The sequence below is a fragment of the Callorhinus ursinus genome, unplaced genomic scaffold (genome assembly GCF_003265705.2).
Source record: "Callorhinus ursinus isolate GAN/ISIS: 27379988/994484 unplaced genomic scaffold, GSC_fseal_2.0 scaffold109, whole genome shotgun sequence".
In the NCBI taxonomy this organism is placed as follows: Eukaryota; Metazoa; Chordata; class Mammalia; order Carnivora; family Otariidae; genus Callorhinus; species Callorhinus ursinus.
The window spans coordinates 1,290,765-1,312,818 of NW_027397171.1; the positions used below are offsets into that span (position 1 = coordinate 1,290,765).

Sequence of the window (22,054 nt, forward strand, 5' to 3'; positions counted from 1 at the left end):
TTCCGGTGAAGCGTGGGTGTCTGCACAGCTGAGATCACGCAGCCAGGATTGGAAGCCCGTCTGACTAAGGGGCCTGAACCACTGCGGGGCACACCTCGTTCAGAAACAGGTGCGCAGGGTCCCGGTGAACAAGCTAACGGCGGCCACACCCCCCACGAGGGGCCTGCTTCCCGAAAGACAACTTGTTTCCCTCGCTGAGAAATACAACCGCTAGTGAGTGAAGACACTCAGACTGCGCGTCCAACCCTCAGTTCTGCTGACCTGACCTGGAGCGGGAGCCTCCGTGCAGAGGAGGAGGGTGGATCCCTCCACGGGTGACTCGGTGACTCAGCCTGGCTGCTCTGCTTGTCCCAGATCTGCCCTTGGGGCCCCTGCCCTCCCCAGAAGTGCTCGGGTCTAAGCCCCTCCTCCCGCCACCCTCCCCAGGCCCCATGGGAGGGATGCAGCCCTGTCCTGACCGCTGTGGGCTCACCTGAGGTTTTCACACCCTACGTGGCAGCGGCGCTTTCTAGTACTGAGAACGGAGCTTCCTCAAGTTAGTCCCAAAAAAGAAAAGCTTGTTGTAAGAACAGACGTGTAAAGAAGGAAATGGGGTTTTCCACCATTAGCCAGGCGTCGTGGGAAGCTGTGGCCGGGGTGGTGAGGGGGCAAAACCAGGCCTCGGAGGAAGAGCTAGGAAACACACATGGAACTCTCCTCTGACACGTCCCCCAACAGCCGATGAGGAGGGTGTTGGCACTAGTAAGCCCGCTGTGTACGTGAGAGAACAAGACCTGTGCAGGCTGACCAGCCGTCCCAAATCAGCAGGGAGCGAAGAGCAAGGACACACACGGCACATCTGCATTCGGGGGTTTGGCTCCACTCCCGCGCCCAAGACCCCTGTCAGTGTCTGGGTGTCCCGGGCCCCGCGGAACCTCTGCCTGGGGTCTCCCCAGGCTGCAAGCAGGGCGCAGCAGGCCCGGGCCTCCCGGAGGCTCGCTCAGATGGTTGGCAGGGCTCACGTTCTTGCAGCAACAGGACTGAGGGCCCTGCTGCCTGGGGGCTGGGGGCTGGAGGCTGTTGCTGGTCGGAGGGGCCGCCTGCTGGTCCCCATGCCGGCCTTTACCCTTCATCAGCCAAGCAGGTTCGGTGTCCGAGGAGTCCTACCAGCCGTGACCACACAGCACAGTCTCCGGAGGGACACTCCATGCCCTTTGCCGTACCCCATTCCAGTCTCAGTCCTGCTCACGGGAAAGGGGGTCACGGAAATACAGAGCGGGAGCGGGGGTCCCGTGCAGGCGTGTGGGCCCCCCCGGGCGTCTGGGCGTTCCTGTCCTGTACGACATCATGAGGGTACCACCGTCTGCTCTCAGACTGAGCGGAGGCCATGGGCCCTGACGCGTGTGGGGGCAGCCGTGAGCAGGAGCGTAGCTCGGGAAGGAGGCCATGACCCCCGTGCCTGGGTCAGACGCTCAGGCATCGGGTCCCAGCTGCGGGGATGAGCTCAGGGGCTCATGTTCGGGAGATGGGGGTGGTGAGGACATCCTGGGCTGACCTCGTGGGGGGCTGGATGGGCTGGGAGAGGGAGAGCCAGGAGGTGAAGGCGAGTCTGAGGCAAGGTGGCCCGGGAATGGGCAGGTCGGAGCCGCTGAGGATGGCAGAAGGCACGGCTGGATTCTTTTCTCCAGCTGGGGGTACACAGCCTCTAATTTCTGTGGTGTGCTCCTAGAAACAAAGAAATTCTTCAGTATGCCCTGTTGAATCGTTCGCTGGCCGTGCTGCATGACGGGACACGAGCGGCGGGCCAGGGATCCCCCAGACCGTGGTGAGGCCGAGCGCAGGTGTGTGTTTGTGGGTGTGGCAGCGCGGGCGAGCGTGGGAGACGGGACGGCTCCTACCTGTCCAGTAAGTCTCTGGCCTCCTAGGACACAGGGCAAGAGAGTGACAGTCACAGTGGGTCCCCAGGTTCCTGCCACCTGCAACCCCCTCCCCAACCTGTCAGCGGGCACCACGCAGAACCAGAGGGGGCACTGCTCCCCAGTGCCCTACTCTGCCCCGCGCGTCACAGGGAAGCCTGTCCCTGTCACACCAGCCAGCAGGTGCCCCCAGCTACCGAGGAGGAGCACAGCCTTCAGGGGGCCTCGCGGTCTGCACCTTCAGCGTGTCCATGCCCAGTCCCTTGGTGGTCTTGTCCAGAGCGGCGACCAGGCTGCGGAGCTGCGCTGTGGCCCGCGACACGTCCAGGATTCTGGCACCCGGGGCCGGCGTGTCCTCCAGCAGGTCTGGCCACTGCTTGAGGGGGGCATCCTGCTCCCTCCTGCTCTGTGGCTGGCTCTCCAGCTCAGCCTCCAGCCTGCAGGTCCCACAGCCTACCTGGGCCTACAGAAAGCAGATTCCCAGAGACTCGCTGTCGGTGCGCCCCTCCCGGCCCTTCAGCCTCTGGATATTCCCGCGAGAACGCTTTCCCCCACCCCACGCTCTCAGACTATCCACAGAGGCCACAGCACAGCCTGCCTGGAGCTCCCTGCCCGTCCCAGGCGGAGGAGAGACCCCACATTTACGGGAGCAAGAGGGGCAGACAGACAGTCTTTGGGGGCCTCGCGGTCTGCACCTTCAGCGTGTCCACGCCCATCAGAGACAAAGGCCTACGGTTTGTGTGATTTCCAGTGGTGAGCTGCTCGTCAGCTTTGATGGTCGCTGCAAGCCGGGCGGATGAGACTGGCTTCGACGCACGTTTAAACCACACGAAGATCACAGGGCTGGATGTGACCTGAGTCACCCAGCCCACAGGCTTCTGGCCCCCAGGCCCCCCTCCCGACACACCCATCAGGCTGCTCAGACATGGTGGCCAGAACAGGGCATCCGGCTGCCAGGACCCTCAGAGGCGCCCCTCCCGAGACCCCGTGAATCCCACCTGCACTGCCCACAGCTTCTCCTCTTCCTGCGCTCTGAGCCGGCAGAGCGCCCTCAGGTCTCTTCGGAGTCTCCTCCTCCTGCGGCTGAGCCGTTCCTAGAGAGATGCACACACCTGTCTGTCAGCCTGGGGGTGCAGGGGTGCTTGATGGCATGCACCGGGCGGTTGTGATCCCAGGATGAGGTACAGGAAAGTTCTGCCGAAAACCAGAGCATGCTGGAAGCGTCGTGCTTGGGGCAAGGGGCACCCGAGCTCACTGAATAGAGGATGTCGGGGAAAGCAATGGGTAATTGTTTAAAGCCTTAACTACACAAAAATAACACAGTAGCAGGACTTTTTCCATTGACTCCAAGGTGTTTTCTGCCAACATCTAAAAGCTGTATGGGGATCCGGGCAACTGTGCACCCAGTGAAGCCAGTCTAGCAGGACTGACTCCGCGGAGACGCAAAGCCTCTGGCACCTCCTCCCCCGTCCTGGCTACGTGGACAAGAGCCCCAGGGCCCACAAACCCACAGCTCGAGGAGGCAAGGCCTCTCTCTCAATCCCAAATCAGTGTCTCAGTGGGTCCCTATGTCCCTGAAGCTACAGATATATTGAATGATTTCAGTTCCTAAAAAATCTGCTTTCAAGTTTTTTATAAACAAGGGAAACTAAACTAAGCTGGTGCTGCTATCGACATAGGATTTCGTGATGAAAGTGGAAGGGAAGGTGGGGGTGTCAGCAAAGGGCAGCCCCTGTCGGACCAGCTACAGGTGTGTGTGCCCTGCGGGATGACAGGACCGACAAAGCCGTGGAGATAAAACGGTACAGTCCCAGGACAAGATCACACAGAAACTGTAGAACGTAATCAGTGAGGGAAGGGGCCGAGTCTGGAGAAGACCACGCTGTGAAAACTGGCTCACAACAATAGAGAAAAACTAAGCTGGGTCGCTCCCTGGACCCATATGTGACTCTAGATGGAGTAAGGACCCAAGCGTGAAGGTAAACCTATAAAGTTAGCAGAAAATAATGTCAAAGAATAAATCGTGACCTGTGGGGAGGGAAAGCTGTCTGGAGATGAACCCCCATCAACAGTCACTATTGTGGTTCAGTGACAACACCATGGACAAAATTCACAGCGAAAGGCCAGGTTGAGAGGTCACAGCACAGTGTCCAAAACCAACAAGAGACTTGGATGTGGAATACGGAAAGGAAAGCCGGCACATCAGTAGCAAGACAGGAACCTAAGAGAAAGGTTCGCAAAGAACATGAATAGTTAATTCCCAGAAGCAGGCATGCAAAGGGCAGTGTGTGAATTGATGCCCAAGCTCACCAGTGACCAGAGAAATGGAAACTCACAGAACGACGAAACATTATTGGATGTCCGTCAGACTAATACCAATCAGACACCTGGATAACCCCTGGGCAAGAGGAGATGACGGTGATGTAAGGACTTGTGGGCAAGCCGGTGACAGGTGCACAGGCTCAGCCACCTAAATGTGCTTTCCTCTATGATCCAGTGGTCCTGTCTCTGGGTAAGTGTCCCAGGGGCTCCCTCACGTCGGTGCTAAGAGGAAGGCTCATGACAGCATCCCTGTGCCACCAGAGAGATGGGGTCACGTCCAGTCCGCTCCTGGGAATGTGCGAGGGCAACGTAGCAGTGAGGAAAAGCAAGAAACAGCACGAGCCTACAATAGCATTGTGTTAATTCAGCACAGAAGCACACGGTGCAGCAATATGTTTTACCAAGCCATCTACAAATAAAAATCCAAGAAAGACTTCAAAGGTTGCCCTGGGAGGGGGAGGGACAGTAATTAAGTAGAAAAATAAGTAAGACAAGAAGGGCATTTGTGGGCTGAAGATAAGGATGTGCTGTTAACTGAAGAGTAGGTTTCATTCACTAGATCTTTCCCGCAGCAGGTCAGAAAAATATTTTTAGGAGATGTTGTTGTTGCTGTTGGCTCTTTATGAGGAGCATTTTTTTTTATTTTTATCATTTTTTGCCTCATTTCCTCTTGTAAACTCTCAAAATGCATTGCTTTGGTAAAGGAGAGATGTATAGGGAGAGCCTAGAGTTGGAGGAGGTGACTTCGGAAGTTCTTCCTGGCCCTCAGAGTCTGTGGGTGAATCGAGGCCAAAGGCCAGAGGTCAGCAGAGACATCCAAGCAGTCAGAAAGCCAAGTAGGCAGAGTGGGCAGGAATGTCACCAGGTGTCACCTGCAGCATTTGGCAGAAGGAGTTGGGCGGGGGGTAAATGGGTACCGTGGATGATCCCGAGGGTCCCGTGGCAGAGGTGGAGGGGAGATGTCCAGGTGAATGCAAAAGCTCCAACAAGCAAACAGACGGCCCTCACCTCACGTTCCCAGGCTGTTCTTTCTCTACTCTCACAACCCACCTTCTGGGCCCCACTTCCTCAGGGCCCCTGCGCTGCTCAGCCAGGGGCTGGCTTCTCTTTGGAAACCTCTCCCTCCAAGGTCCCCAGAGATCTCTGGGAATGAAGTCCATCCAGAGGGCCTCTCTTCTTTGAGGTGACTGTCCCCATGTCCCTCCCCATTTCCCCCACCCTCACCCATCCTTCCTTGCCCTGGACCCTCCCACTGCTGCCCCTCTGCCTCTGCACTTTTCCCGGGGAAGGGCGCCTTCCTCAGGTTGCTTCTTGAACCCTTCTCCATCTCCACACTGTGCCCTTAATTTTCCATTCTGGAGGCTTCAGATTTCATCCTAATTCCCAACACAGATATTTTCCCCTAACAGTCGATCCCATGTTTCCAGCTGAGAGCTAAGTCTCTCCTACTGCCCTATCAGCAGCTCAAAGTCAACATGGAACGTCAAGCATCATCTTGTTGGCCACTCTTCTGTGCAGTCCACTGCTCTGTCATTGGACTCACCATCTGCTGTCCTCCTGCTGGACACCTCAGTCATATTTCATCTTTGACCCATGTTATTCCTCTCTTCAAAATGACTTCTCATTACCAAAGATAAGCCCAAACTCCTTAACCCCGTGTCCAAGGCTCTCAGGGACCTGACCCCACACTCCGTTCCCAGTGCTTCCCCCCCGCCAGGCTCCCCACTAACCAGAGGAATTACGTGTGGCTTCCTGAACACACCCCATGCGGCCACACCCCCTCTAGCCTTATCGCTGACTTCCCTCTGCCAGGAATGCTACCTGTTTCTGCCTGTCAGAATCAGGCCGATTCTCAAGATCCAGGTGAAAAGCCACAGTCTTACCTCCTGGTATAGTTTAAAATTTATTTTTTTAATTTAAATTCAATTAGCCAACATATAGTATATCATTGGTTTCAGATGTAGTGTTCGATAATTCATCAGTTGTGTATGACACCCAATGCTCATCACATCAGGTTCCTTCCTTAATGCCCATCCCCTAGTTACTCCATCCCTCACCCCCTCCCCTCCAGCAACCCTCAGTTTGTTTCTTATGATTAAGAGTCTCTCATGGTTTGTCTCCCCCTCTGCTTATATAGTTTAAAACTTTAATAAAAAGTTTGAAGTCAACTGCAAACATTGTGTAAGTGAAAAAAGAAAGCAAAGGTAGTAATAAAGATAAATGCATGAAATAATCAAAGATAATACAGACCTATCATCGCCAATATTCAAATGAATAAGGTAAAGTCCACTTTTTTTAATGGATCCCTCCATTTTTGCATTAAAATAACATTTAGTAGGTGAATGTCATACGAATGTGCACTCATTAGAATTAAAAATCAAAATTGTATAAACTTTTGCTTTCCTAAAATATCCCGCAGAGAAAAAAAGTACAGATTGAAATACAGGGAATAGTGCAAGACCTCTTTTGTCATAATGAATATTTTTAACCGTTTGTGATCCTATCAGATATGAGATAAAATGTGGTTTCACAGTAAGAAAAACTGACCAAAAAGGGCACTGAGTAGTAATGAAATGTGAGAATCTAGCAACATTGAAATTCCTTCTCAAAAGCTTTGTTCACAAAATGCATAACAGAAGTGGCTAACAGACCAAAATTTACATTTTCCTAATACAGTAGCCAAAACAAATTACCAGCTTTCAAAAATATGCTCCCTATGAAGCCAAAAGTGTCCCAAAATATGAATAAGAATGAAATCACCCATTACATTTTATGAGGGGGAATGGTGTTGATGACCAAGCCTGACAATGTCCACATGACCGTGCATCTAGAAAAGATCCGGAAAGTAGCTTACAGGAAATATGAGCCCAGCAGACTCTCATTTGAATCTACAGTACTAACTGCCTGAAAATGAACGTTATAATACAGAAAGAGCATTTTTAAACTTTTTATTGTATTATATATATATAGTTTTTATACATATATTAGTTATACATCTATATATATATGTTAGTTTTTAGTTTTTTTCTTCTTTTCCTTTTCTTTTCTTTCTTACGACCTTTCTTCTAACAAGCTTCTCATAACAAGCAGACCAAAACACACCTAGGTACTAGCTTCCTATATGTATATTATTTTATCTTATGTTATTTTTAATTTTTTAATTTTTTTCATTTTTATTTTTCATTTTTTTATTCTTATTTCTTTTTTCTATTTTTTCTTTCTTTTTTATTTCCTCCAAAATGACAAGATGGAGGAATTCACTCCAAAAGAAAGAACAGGAAGAAATGACAGCCAGAGATTTAATCAATGCAGATGTAAGTAATGTCTGAACTTAGAATTTAAAACAATGATTATAAGGATACTAGCTGGGCTTGAAAAAGCATAGACGACACTAGTAAGAATCCCTTACTGCAGAGATAAAAGAACTAAAATCTAGTCAGGCTGAAATAAAAAATGCTACAACCGATATGCAGTCCCAAGTGGAAGCCATAAAAACAAGGATGAACGAATCAGAAGAGTGAATCAGTGATACAGAAGATAAAATGATGAGAAATAATGACGCTGCAATGAAGAGGGAAAGAAAACTATTAGATCACAAAGGTAGACTTAGGGAACTAAGTGATTCCATAAAGCAAAATAATATCCCTATTATAGGAGTCCCAGAAGAGGAAGAGCAGGGAAAGGGGGGAAGAACATTTATTTGAACAAATTATAGCTGAGAACTTCCCTAATCTAGGTAAGGAAACAGGCATTCGTCCAAGAGGTACAGAGAACTCCCCTCAAAATCAACAAAAATAGGTTAACACTATGACATAGTATAGTGAAACTTGCAAATTTCAGAGATAAAGAGAAGATCCTAAAAGCAGCTTGGGACAAGAGGTCCTTAACCTACAAGAGTAGACACATTAGGCTGGCCGCTGTGCAGCCAAGAATACTATGTCCAGCTAGGCTGTCATTGAAAATGGAGAGATAAATATGCAGCCAAGAATACTATGTCCAGCTAGGCTGTCATTGAAAATGGAGAGATAAAAAGTTTCCAGGACAAACAAAACCTAAAAGAATTTGCAAACACCAAACCAGCCCTACAAGAAATATGGAAAGGGGTCCTCTAAGCAAAGAAAGAGCCTAAAAGTAACATAGACCAGAAAGGAACACAGACACTATACAGTAACGGTCACCTTACAGGCAATACAATGGCACTAAATTCATATCTTGCAAGAGTCACTCAGCGTAAATGGACTAAATGCTCCAATCAAAAGACATAGGGTAGGAGATTGGACAACAAAATAAGATCCATTGATATGTTGTCTACAAGAGACTCACTTTTGACCCAAAGACACCTCCAGATTGAAAGTGAGGGAGTGGAGCCATTTATCATGCTAATAGGATATCAAAAGAAAGCTGGAGTAGCAATCCTCCTATCAAACAAACTAGATTTTAAACCAAAGACTGTAATAAGAGATGAAGAAGGACACCATATCATAATAAACCTTGTTAAAATGTCTATACTACCCAAAGCAATCTACACATTCAATGCAATCCCTATCAAAATACCATCAACATTTTTTACAGAGCTGGAACAATCCTAAAATTTGTGTGGAACCAGAAAAGACCCCGTATCGCCAGAGGAATGTTGAAAAAGAAAAGCAAAGCTGGCGGCATCACATTTCCGGACTTCCAGCTCTATTACAAAGCTGTCATCATCAAGACAGTATGGTACTGGCACAAAAACAGACACATAGATCAATGGAACAGAATCGAGGGCCCAGAAATGGACCCTCAACTCTATGATCAACTCATCTTTGACAAAGCAGGAAAGAATGTCCACTGGAAAAAAGACAGTCTCTTCAACAAATGGTGTTGGGAAAATTGGACAGCCACATGCAGAAGAATGAAACTGGACCACTTTCTTACACCATATACAAAAAATAAATTCAAACTGGGTGAAAGACCTAAATGTGAGGCAGGAATCCATCAAAATCCTAGAGGAGAGGGCACCTGGGTGGCTCAGTCAGTTAAACGTCTGCCTTTGGCTCATGTCACGATCCCAGGGTCCTGGGATCGAGTCCCACATTGGGCTCCCTGTTCTTCAGGGAGTCTGCTTCTCCCTCTGCCCCTCCTCCCACTCGTTCTCCTAATCTCTCTCTCTCTCAAATAAATAAATAAACTCTTAAAAAAATCCTGGAGGAGAACACAGGCAGCAACCTCTGTGACCTTAGCTGCAGCTACTTCTTGCTAGACACGTCTCCAAGGCAAGGGAAACAAAAGCAAAAATGAACTTTTGGGACTTCATCAAGATAAAAATCTTCTGCACAGCAAAGGAAACAGTCAACAAAACTCAGAGGCAACCCACAGAATGGGAGAAGATATTTGCAAATGACACTACGGACAAAGGCCACCATTACTCCCATGTCCGACCCTTGTTTATTTTCCTCCTAGCTCATAAAAAAACTCACAGTTTGCTTGACTTCTTGTCTGTCTCCCGCCCTCAGCTGCGGAACCCTCACAGCAGGGATGGCATCTGTTTTGTCCACCGTATTCCCAGCATATATGGTCATTTCTGACACACTCCAGGAATTTCTTTAAGTCTTTCACAAGTGAACAGATATTGTTAATTTCAGGCTTCCTGTCATAATTTAAAGGCAGACCAAGGACAGGGGTTCTGAATCACCTCTGCTTCCTGCAACACCATACAACATCCTACACAGAGCACAGAGCTGAATAAATCACTGAGTGATTGTGCCGGGCTCGCTAGTGGTGGGAGACCTCTCCCTGTGCCCTGCACCGAGGGAACCTGGCCTCCCTGGCTTTCTAAACTATGTCTTCACTTCCCATCCTCCCCTCCAACCTGGACTCCCCCTTCTCCTATATCAGAACACGTTCTCAAAAAGTAAAGTATCTAAAGGAAGATTCTGAATAGTCATCTTTCATTACTGGACAGAAAGACACCCTGGTGAAAATATGTCAGTTTTCCACCCAATCAAATACTAACTGGATTGGGGTTGGAGGGTGGGCAGGTTCATAAAAATAATGATAAAGCCAAGGGGCAAAATAAACATAATGAATATCCACAAAAAATCTAACATATCAGAGTATCATGAGGGTTCTAAGACCTACCTGACGTTAATACACGTTGCAAAGGTGTGTATTTCAAATGCTTGGGCGCACAGGCAGGAAGAGACAGAAGAGGGAGTCAGGAAAACATGCAGCTATATGTGCATATGAAGCAGGGATCCAGATCCGTGGGGCAACTCTGGATTAGTCCATAAACTGGGACGGGAAAAACCATCCTCACTTGGAAGGTAACTCACACTGTCAGCAAAATGTTATCTTGGATACGCTGAGTCCTCTAAAACATGTGTTGAAGGATGTTCCCTGCAACGTTCTATGCGATCTCAAAACAAAACAATAACCTTGAAATAACTCAATGTCCGCCAGTTCATGCACTCATAGAATTGAGTACCGTGTGGTGGTTGCAAAAGACTTCACAAGAATTTATCTACACACACTGATAGGAAAATGGGAAAATGTCCAAGATGTACTTATAGACGACAAAAATGACTTACAAAAAAAAAAAAAACATGGAGAATCCATGGTGGGGAGTGTTAAAGAGTGCATTCACACGCACAGTTCTCTGGAAGGGTGATACACAAAAACCAACAGTGGTTACCTTCGGGAAGCAGGAAGATTTTTATTTTGACTTCATACCTTACAGTGTTGACTGAATGTATTACCAAGAGCATGTAACTTTTATGATAATAAATTAAATAGGATAAAAATAACCACTATAGGAAGGAAGGAAGGGAGGGAGGGAGACAAAGGAAGAGGTAAAAGAGAGAATCATGTACTAATTTCCAGGCTTCAATATATTTTCAGGACAGACAAATACCATATGATTTCACTCCTGTGTGGTATTTGAGAAACAAAACAAATGAGCAAAGGGAAGAGAGAGAGAGGAAACCATAAAACAGACTGTGAACTCTGGAGAACACCCTGATCACCCGAGGGGAGGTGAGTGGGGATGGGGGAAACGTGATGGGGATGAAGGAGAGCACTTGTTGGGACGAGCATGGGGCCGTGTATGGAGATGATGAATCACTACGTTGCACACCTGAAACTAACATTACACCGTATGTTAACTATACTGGAGTTTAAATTTTAAAAACCATAGTTACAAAAGTCTCATGAAATATATATATATTTGCAGGATAATTATCAGCATATGCAAAAGCTGATTACATCTCCCACCAAATTTCTAGTTCTATCAAGCAGGGGAACCAGGTAGTCTAGGCCTGAAAGATCTGTGCATTCTCAGGCTCAAGTCCATCCTACAGATGAGCAAACTGAGGGCAAAGCATGCTTCCTGGGAATGCATCACCACAGAGACAGCGCTGCTCAGACTCCTATCAATGCACTGACACGTATATGGTGGAAAAGTCAGGGCAAGGGTCCAAAGTAGAATGAAGCAGAAGAACCAGGAAACTGTTAGTTCCGGAGCCTGTGTGGGCAGAGGGTAGGAGGGAGCTCTGGGGCAGGTGGTGGCCTGGCCTTACCTTGTAGTGGCTGAGTGCATCTTCAATGGCCAGCTCATGGTGCCCCTGGTGCTCAGGCGACACCAGGCACTCCCCGCACAGAAGAAGTCTGCTCTCCTCACAGAAATAGCACACTTTCTTCTGGTGGCTGGAGCAGAGGTAGCCCGCCCCCAGCACCCCCTCGGAACAGGGCTTCCGGCACAGGGGACAGCGGAGGACTCCGGAGGCTGAGGCCTTCACCACGTGCCAAGCCAGGCACCCTCGACAGAAGTGGTGTCTGCACTCGGTGCTCACAGCGTCCTTCAGGAGCTCCTGGCAGATGGGGCAGATGCCCTCTCCCCGGCCATCCTCCTGTGGAGGAACCATGGCCTCTGCCGACCTCCCGGCCCCAGGGCCTCCTTCTCCCACTGGGTTTTGGAGGGCCTGAACCAAGGCAGTCCAGACAAGAAGGCCCAGCTGGGGGGGGGCAGCCCCCCGGCAGCGAAGAGAGCTCGGCTCGGCCCCCAACGTCAGGCAACTGCTGGAACCACAGCCCGACCACGCACGCCCCAGTCTGCACCCGTGGCAAAGCTCTCTGCTCAGCCTTGATGCGCTCCCTCCAGCCGCTGAAAATCTCTTCTTATTTGTCACACGTCGGGAGCAAACCGGCGATTCGGAAGCCACTGTTTTCCTCTCAGAGCTTTCTGTGTTTGCTCAGCTCAGAGTGACAAGGCCAGAGCGTCATGAACTTTGAAGCTGGTCGTCTTTGCTGACGGGCCCGAGGTGGAGACAGTGCGGCAGGGGCTCGGCGTGTCCTCCCCCACACGGGACAGCAGGAGGCTCGTGGCAACAGCCCAAGAATTTAGCTACTGCCACCGAGTCCAGCCGTTGCATCCGTGTCTCTTTCTCTCAGCCAACATCCTTTCTGGGGTTACATGGATTCCACGGTGAGAGAGAAAGAGAAAGAACAGGGCGTGTGGAGCAGACCAGGGGCCTGTGCAAAGTCTGAAGGCCTTTTCCCTTCCTTTCAGAGTGTCTCCAAAGAGGGGCCAAGACGGCCGCACTTGTCTGAAACATCCTCACTCCTGCATCCGCAAACCGCTTGCCTGGTCCTCCTCCCGAGAAGCTCCCTTGGGCTCCACTCCAGGACGTCTTCCGGGCTGTCTGGACAGAGGGCCAGCAGGTGAACGGCTCTCTTCCCCGAGTGCCAGTTTGGACAATGGCCGTGTGTCGGGAACACCCTCTCTGGGAACACTGGATTGCCAGGAAGGTGAAGCTCGCGGGGCCGGGTGGCGGGTCTAGGGTAGCAGACAGGTGAGGTGGACGTTGGCTGGAGAAGGTGTGGCTTGTTTGCACACAGGGAGGAGGAAGGTCTCCGTGCGTTCCGTGTGAATATGACACAAGCGAGAGCCAACGGTCAGCGTGAACACTCCCCAGAACCCCAGCTTGTGCAGCCCTGGGTCCGGTGTCCCTGAACCCCACATCTACGCACGACCCCGGGACGGTCCCGCCCACTGTCTTGGGGCTGACCCCCGCCCTGACACCAGGCTGCCCGGGGGTCCTGCTGATGAGGCTGACAGGAGGGTGCCGGGCTGGCTCCGTCGCTGGAGCCTGCGACTCTTGACCCTGAGTCCAAGCCCCTCGTGGGGTATAGAAATGACTTAAAAATGAAATCTTTAAGAAACGAAAACAGCTGCCACAGATGCTGCAAAAGTCCGGGGTTCTTGGGAGAGCCTCACTCCGCAGCCCCTCTCCCCCCTCTGGCCCCGGCCTGCTGCCCAGGTCCTTGACTTCTGCTCCGAGGAGGCAGCTCCCGGGAAGCTCCGCGCATGGGTGGGGTGGCATCCTCCTCACTGCACGCACCACCTCATTGCGTGGCTTCCCTGAGCCGGGGAGCTCGTGCCCACTCTCCTCTTCCAAGCCGGCCTCCACAGAGCTGCCTCTCGAAATGCACACGCACGCACGGGGGCTGTGTGCAAGAGGCCCCCAGCTTCTCCCCACCTGCCCCCTGAACATCCAGCATGGAGCCCCTTCCACTCCTTCACTTGCTCAGCCCAGCGACCTCCCTCTGAAACGTGGCAGAACTGAGATTTCACCTCCTGAAATCAGCAATGCAGGACAGCACCCCAGCTCCACCTGACCGAATCTGTTCTTCAGGCTCTAATCCTTGATCCTTCCACATTTCTGTCCTATTTCATGATGTGAGATGGGGAACCTGCCCATGGCCCCTTAGGGCAAATGGAGAGCCGGGACCCAGGTCCCGATGTGTGTCGTGCTGAGCACAGGCTCCCTCACCACAGAATGTCGTGTCTTAGAGCTCAGCACAGGCTTCATAAGTGGATGGGGGACAAACAGCTGGATTCTGGACAGACGGGAAGAACCAGCACCTTAGACCATCTGGTAGTGTCTACAGTCACTCGGTGCTCTCTTGATTTTCCTACCAGCTAACTGAACAACTGCAAGGCAGGGGTCCACTCTATCCGAGTTCACACCAGCTTAAGAACATTTCAGTGAAGACATCGTGCAAGGAAAGACAGAGTCAGCCCCATCTAGAAAGATCTGCGTGGAGGGAGTTCGGTCAGGACCCTGAGATGATATTGCATGGGAACACATGGTGACGGCGCTCGTGGTGATGAGCCGCGCGTACTGCGCGTGACTGTCCATCCTCCATGTTGTGCGCCTGAAACACAGTAACACTCTTGTCCACTATGCTTCAGTAATAAATAGTTTCTTAAATCTCTCCGCGGAAAAAAAAACATAAACGCAATGTCAAGAGATGAATGACCAAATGAAATCGTAAAAACAAACATGTTGGCAACTATCATCAAATTCAAGGGCTGATTTGCCGACATAGCGAGAGTGCTTACAAACACAAAAGTAATATTAACTTTAGGTAGAAAATTGGGCAGAGTAAATGGACACTTCATAGAAAAACTACAAAATAACTCATAAGAAGATGCTCAATCTCACTCACATGAAGAAAATCCCTTTAAAATGACACTGAAATCAGATGTCTGGGTGAGTAGAGGACAGGACGGGGACCCCACCTGCACATTTTAACTTGGAACAAAGTTTAAACCATTACTTAAGTTTTCACATGATTTAGAAGAGGAACAATCGGTCACTAGAATGAAAGGAATTCTAGACTCAGCAAAACGTCTGGGTGTCAAGGCACCTGGTGGCTCAGTCGTTGAGCGACTGCCTTCGGCTCAGGTCATGATCCCAGGGTCCTGGGATCGAGTCCCCTGTCGGGCTCCCTGCTCAGTGGAAAGTCTGCTTCTCCCTCTCCCTCTGCTGCTCCCCCTGCTTGTGCGTGCTCTCTCTCTCTGTCAAATAAATAAATAAAATCTTAAAAAAAAAAAAAAAAAGCCTGAATCATGGTCCTCTAATTCCAGAGGTTTAGAGCTCCCTGTTTGGGGCCCTTCGGCCTGCATCCCGGACAGTGGGTCAGGTGTCCCAGCTGGGAATGGAGGTGCAGTTATTGGAGGATGCTGTTATTACCCCGTCTCAGGCCTATGTGGCCTAGCTCCTGCATAGAGTAGGTGCTTAATATGTTTTTGAACGATTTTAGCTCCTGTAAAATATCGCAGCCAGGAGTCAGATGATTTGCATCTTTTCCCTCTGCTTGGCCCCCTGTTGCTGCCTCAGTCGGAGGCTTCCCTGCATCCTCCCTGCAGCCACCCTGAGCTACTCACATCAGCTTGAGCCCCGCTCAGCCGGTTTCCTGCCTGAGACCTTCCCGACCACTCACTCTTCGTCCCTTCGGGGCCCCCACGGACAGCTGGGCAGGCTGCCCACTGCACATGTGCAGGCCGCAGAGAGGGCGGCCCTCCAGGGGAGGCCACATCCAGCCGTCCACTCTGCCCCTTGGCAGTGGAGCTTACATGAGCCTGTGGCCCCCCTGAGCCACAGGGCCATCCAGATCCTTCCCTCTGCTCCTGGTCTCCGTACTGATTCTTGGATGCATCATCACCACCTCAAATTCAAGGTACCTTCTGAATTATTCTTACCTGGATTACCTGCCCCCCAGCCTGGAACAGGCAAAGGAGGGCGTCCTTCAGCTGTGCGTGGCCCTGTCTCTCCGTGGGCCGCAGGGGGGCGCTGTCCCCCAACACAGGGCGCAGCTCCATGCACTTGTCTGGACCAGACAACGCTGCCAGGACCCAGGGGCCCTGCAATATTTCTTTTTAAAAAGGATGGCTTCCCGGAGGGCAGGGGGGATGGTTGAAACAGGCAGTGGGAATTAGAGAAGACACTTATCAGGATGAGCACTGAGTGATGTATAGAATTGCTGAATCACTGTACCGTACGCCTGAAACTAATAGGACCCTGTGTTAACTACAGTGGAATTAAAATAAAGAACTTGGGGCACCTTGGTGGCTCAGTCCGTGGAGCGCCCAACTCTGGATCTCCGCTCAGGTCATGATCTCAGGGTGCTGAGGTTGAGCCCCACGTTAGGCTCGGCATTGGGCTCCATGCTGGACATGGAGCCTACTTTAAAAGTAAATAAATCAAATAAAAAACGTAACTAAAAATAAAAAGGATAGCTTTAAAGCGGGCATTGTAATTCCTCAGGACAAGAGATTTCTGGCCAAGGCAAGTTAACTGTCAATGCGTAGGTCTGGGAGGGGAAGGGGGCATCCAGCTGTGCAAGAGGAAGAAGGGTCTAGCCCAGGAGAGTCAGCCTGCAGGGCAGCCCGGGCCAGGGGGCCCAGGAAGGAGGCTTGCCAGGAAAATGTCAAAGAAGTAAGAACAGAACCTCTAATACTGAGCCTTAAGGTATCTCTGGAATTATGAAAAGCAAGGTCGAGGGAGCAGGGTGCCCCAAGATGCAAGACTCGGGAGACTTGGAGAACTCGGTAAACACCTTAGGAGCTGCTGCTGAAAGCAACCCATCCTTGGTGGAGCCTCCAGATTCTGCCCAAGAGCGGGAAGGGCACTGAGGCAACCAGCCCCTCCTCCAGGCTGTTAAAGGACCCTTGAGTGCTAAACACCATATGATCCACTCACATGTGCAGCATAAGGAATAGCGGGGAGGAAGGACCACAGGGGAAGGGAGGGAAAACTGAAGGGGAAGGAGTCAGAGAGGGAGGAGAGCCATGAGAGACCCTGGACTCCGGGAAACAACAGAGGGTTTCAGAAGGGAGGGGGCCGGGGGATGGACACTGGGGAGGGCACGTGATGTAACGAGCACTGGGTGTTGTACGCAACTGATGAATCACTGACCTCTACCCTTGAAACTAAGAAAACACTGTATGTTAATTTAATGGAATTTAAATTTTAAAAAACTAAGGAAATAAAATTAACTGAAGCTGGAAAAAAAAAAAAGAATCCTTGAGTCCTGTGGAGTCAGCCAGATGGACCTACGTAGACACTCTGACTGCAGGGGTGGTAGGAAGGGCCAAATCCCCCCACCCCCAGGGACATTCGTGTGCGGGGCTGTCAGCTCTGGGTTGGAAACACCTGTTTCAACAAAAGGATGGCGATACGCAATTAGCCCCTTCCCCATAAAGGGGGATTTGTGAACCTCCAGTTCCAGACTCGCGGAGGGAGGCGTGCAGGAGAATCAACAGCAGCTCACAGGACAGGCAAGGCAGAGTGAGGGTCAGTGGACGCCTGCCGGCACAGAGGACTCCAGAGGCCATGTGGCTGCCAGAATGCGGGGGGGGGGGGGACACGCACAGGACAATCCTACAGCAAGCTCCTCACTCGCTCACACTGGCCCTTTCCAAGGCCCCGTGATGCGCCCCAGCAGTGTATTCATACCATCACACTCGTTTGTACAATGTGCAGAATATATTAGAACCACAGTTAAGATTGCTGTCTCTTTCTACTTCAACTTCGCCCTGTCACATTTTCCTTTGTGTCAGGTGGCATTTTGGGGCGAGATCCAGCTGGGGAGAAATGGAGCTGGGCTTACGTGGTTTGGGGGTTCATTAGTTCTTGCCAGGTGTCTCTGCATACAAAGGGCTTCCAGGAACACCTCTGCCGCCCACTGAGACAACTCACCCGGCATCCGGGATTAAAGTGCAAGGCCCACAGATGTGTCACGGTAAGAATATGTCATGTGACTCCCTGCACCAGAAATCTGGGGACGGCAGAGCCAGCAAACCCTCCCAACCCCCAGACAATTGTAAGTGCACGATTCAGTCCATCAGTGTCTGGTCAAAGTGCAAGTTCTCTTCTTCAGGAATATACTTATTATATTTGTATTACTATATACAATTCTCTACAGCATAAAATAAAATTATATTTCACATGTTTCTATATGAAATCAACAGAAGCTATTCTGACATCAGAAAGTGAATGGAAAGAAAAATATTTTCAGATCAAACCCAAATCAACAACTGAGGAGATAAACTTTTAAATAGAAGATACTCCTAGATCTCTTGAAAATCAATTGATGAAAAAGAATAAACCTATAAGCACATTGAAATTTTTTAAAATTTCTTGTTGATTTGGCAATACGGGCATCTACAAAGAATCTAGAACTCATAATACACTTTTACAATGAATGAAAAATAAGCACACCAATGACCTTTAGCAATTTAAAGTCAGTCACCGCCCAAGAAAACTTGAAATGCCCTTAAATCGTACAGCTCACCTAAGAATGTCTTGATAGAATTTTTCCCAAAGTTAACAATACTGAAAACGGACATTACCAATAATCACTGTAAACTGAAATTAACTTTTCTAAACTTTCAATTTAAAAACCTCAAGTTAACCATGCTAGAGGAAATATCAAATTATTCATTCTTGTCAGAGAAAATGTATTAAAAATTGTTGTCAAATAAAGATGGAATCAAAAGGTATTAAGCTAAAAACATAGGGGAAATATATAGGTGATCAGACAGTTAAAAATGTGTTTGTGGATGTTTTGATGTTTTGGTCATCTTTTTAATATTTGTAACTTGATGTTATTGCAAGTAAATATTCACTTTGGCTCCTAATTACATTTTCCCATTTTTGGATCCTTTTTATTTTTTATTTTTTCCATTTTATTTTGCGGGGCTTGAACTCACCCCTGAGATCAAGGGTCAGATGCTCTACCGAGTGGGCCAGCCGGGCGGCCCTGTGTCCTTTTTTTTGACGGGGGCCCAGCGATGTGTCAGTTTCAAGCCCCACCAGCCTGGGGCTGCCCCCCACTCCTCCCGCCCAGGACAGTGTGGGGATGGCGAGTGCCCCGCCGGGAGAGTGGCTGTGAGGTCCTAACGCAGAACTGGGAGTGGCTCCAGGGGCAGCGGCATGTGGGGGACAGCGGCAGGTGGGGTGACGGCAGGTGGGGGTGACGGCAGGTGGGGGACAGCGGCAGGTGGGGTGACGCAGCAGGTGGGGTGCAGAGACAGGTGGGGGCCGCGGCAGGGGGGGACAGCGGCAGGTGCGAAGCGGGGTGCGCGCCCCGCCAGTGCGCCCCGCGGCCACGAGCTCAGGAGCCCGCGCTCCGCGCTGTTTTCCGTTCCGCCCGCGCAGCTGCCGACTTCTAGGCAGGGCTCCACCTGCACGGAAAGTGGGGCAATAAAATCAGGATTGACCCCAAATCCGTTGATTTTTAAACTCCCTCAGTCCCCCAGGCGCGGGGGGCGCGCGCCCGGCTCCTCCCCGAGCGCGCCCACCGGCCACCCGCGCCCCAACCACGCCAACGTTCCCAACGGCCACCCAACGACACCCCTGACCAGGGCCGCTCGGCCACCCTACACTCAGCCGCTCTCGGCCACGGAGGCGCCGCCCGGGGGTAACGTCCGCCGACTGTCCGCGCCGCCACCGTCTGGCCTGCCCGACCCCGCACAGCGGTCCTGCAGCAGAGCGCCATCTCCATCCGACAGATGGAGCGCCGCGCCCCGGGGTCCTGAAAGGGTGCTCACCAAAGCCAGTTCCGCAAGTGACTCTGGAAAAGATCCACACTCCATTTCCCACCAGAGAGGCAGCCTCAGAAAACCGACCTTTTTCGCTGTGGGGACCTCAGCCCTTCAAGTCAGCCCTGCACCAATCCACTTAGCAAAAGCTCTAGGAACAGTTCAGCCCAAACCAGTGGGATGAAGAAGCTTTGTCTAAAAGTGGAGGCTTCTGAAATCTTTGTTCACTTACAGGTTTTTAATGCATCATTAACACCACTGAGTGTTTTCTGTTCAGCTCCTCTTTCTGCCTCTAGAGCTGACTCAGCTCCAAGCTCCTGTCACATCCTGGTCTGCAAACTGAGACCTATCAGGGGCCCTAAGGCCTCAGGGCAGCTCCTGCTGTTGGTGTTGAAAGGAAGCTAGAATTCCTGGGTGTGCAGCCTGGGTCTTCTGGATGCAAGATTGGGGGCGTGGGGGCTGTGTGTGAGCTCAAGACTTTCCTACTAAAGGAAACAAAGGAAAGCAGGTTTTCTGAAAGCCAACCCCTGAGAAACCAGAGCCTGGATCACAAAGGGTTTCCACCTCCTCGGGTGCACTGAGGAATTCCAACTTCCTTCAAGTGAAGACAACTAAAAAGTCTGGATAAAATATTTTTAAAGTATCTGAAAAATTCAAAATTTGGGAAAGGAAAGGGTGCTGTAGAGGGGAGCCAGGCACCTGGGGTTGCTTCTGTCTAGGGACATTTGCTGACTTTGCAGGCTGGTGAGATGCCAAGCTGTATTTTGGGCAGCCTTTAAAGGACCTAGAAATGAAGTGCCAGGCCCCAAAATGTCGTGTTGACCTTGTTTAAGGTGACTCTTAGACAGCTCATGTCAAAAATGAAAATCTTTCCGGGAAGAAACTAATAGTGTAAGCCTCGAACGATTTCTGCAGATACTTTTCCAAATATCTAGCTCACAAGCAAAGGTAACCGGCACCAGAGGGAGAAGAGAGCAGGACTAGGGCAGACAGGAGACAAGAGGATGAGGGCCGCAGGGTCGTCAGACACTGGGGTTGCTGGACGCAGACCCTGCGCTCAAGGAAGTCAAAGCCGAGCTGGGAAGACCTGACAGAGAACTAGGAATTATGACAAGTGGCATAGCAGACTTGGGGAAAAAATTTTTTAAAAGACTGAGATAGTGTTGGGCCCCAAAGTCATAAAGTCGTGGGAGCGGAGTCCGGTGGGCTTGCTGGTGCATCGTGAGCCCAGGAAGTGGAAAGATCACAGTGATTTGGAGAGAGTAGCTCCCTATTTCCTGTTCAGCTTCTTCCATGACAAAATGATACAGCCCCCAAAATAAAATATTTAATGTGATTCTCACGATGTAATTTAATTTTTGAAGGATTATACACTTACTTTTTAAAAAGATTTTATGTATTTGAGAGAGGGAGCACAAGCAGGGGGAGCTGCAGAGGGAGAGGAAGAAGCAGAGTCCCGATGCGGGGCTCCATCCCAGGACCCTGGGGTCATGACCTGAGCTGGAGGCAGACGCTGAACGACTGAGCCTCCCAGGTGCCTCCGACACTCACTCACTTGCTTCAATAATTAATACATAAAAAGATGTTCATCCACCCCACCTCTATTCAGGCCTCTGCCATGAACCCATCCCTGCCCCACAGAGCAATTCTTTGTTTAGTTTCAGTGTTTCTTTAAGTAGAAGTAAATCAAGTATATATTTGTGTTTCTCCCTTTTATTAAGCAAAATTTTGCGCACTGAACACTGCTGTGTTTTCACTTAACAAGGTAGCCTAGAGATTTGTGTCACCTCAGCACATAAAGGCTCTATAAAATGGCTCAGGGGTTTTGGGGGGTTTTGTGTTTTGTTTTTTTAAGATTTTATTTGCCAGAGAGCATGTGAGAGCACAAGCAGGGGTAACGGCAGACAGAGGGAAAAACAGGCCCCCCACTGAGCAGGAAGTCTGATGCAGGACTTGATCCCGGACTCTGGGATCATGACCTGAGCCGAAGGCAGACGCTTAACCGACTGATCCACTCCGGAGTCCCAGAATGGCTCAGTTTAACATAGCAACGAAAATCAGCTATTTTGCACCAGGCGCTGGGGTAGGTGCTGAGGACATCAAGATGGAGAGACGTGGTCATGGGGGAGAACCTTGATCCTCACAGTCTTGAAGGGAAAGCTCGTCTAGAGTTTGGCTGTGGGCAAGATGACACTGCGCCGTGGACTCATTGTAGCAGCGGCCGGGGTCAGAAGGCTTTGCACACGGCACGTTGCGATGCTGATGATAACCTGGGAGCTTCTGGCCGCTGGGCACACGGCTCTCCTTGCCACCTTGGCCAGAGCGCAGGGCTGTCTCGCAGGAGAATGGGGGAGCATTGTCTGCTGCAGGCTGGACTTGTGCAGCTAAAGATCGGGGTGAGGGACCCTGTCAAGCAACAGGGTCTGCAACAAAAGCTGTCCGTTTTAACAGGCTCCTTACATTATTCACCTAA

The 22,054-nt window shown here is 50.5% G+C and overlaps 1 protein-coding gene across 2 annotated transcripts; it reads right to left on the reverse strand.

The window, feature by feature from the left end:
• Positions 1 to 413: 413 nt before the first annotated feature.
• TRIM40 (tripartite motif containing 40) lies at positions 414 to 12,924 on the reverse strand. 2 transcript variants are annotated; one of them, XM_073889556.1, is made up of 5 exons: positions 11,771 to 12,924; positions 2,894 to 2,989; positions 2,134 to 2,358; positions 1,878 to 1,900; positions 862 to 1,704 (listed from the first exon to the last, which is right to left on the reverse strand). In XM_073889556.1, the coding sequence occupies exons 1-5, from the start codon at positions 12,113 to 12,115 to the stop codon at positions 1,452 to 1,454; spliced, it is 942 nt and encodes a 313-aa protein (XP_073745657.1). In that variant the 5' UTR covers positions 12,116 to 12,924; the 3' UTR covers positions 862 to 1,451. The 2 variants fall into 2 exon arrangements, with proteins under 2 accessions (XP_073745658.1, XP_073745657.1); XM_073889557.1 differs by lacking the exon at positions 1,878 to 1,900 and having other exon boundaries at positions 414 to 1,704.
• Positions 12,925 to 22,054: the final 9,130 nt, after the last annotated feature.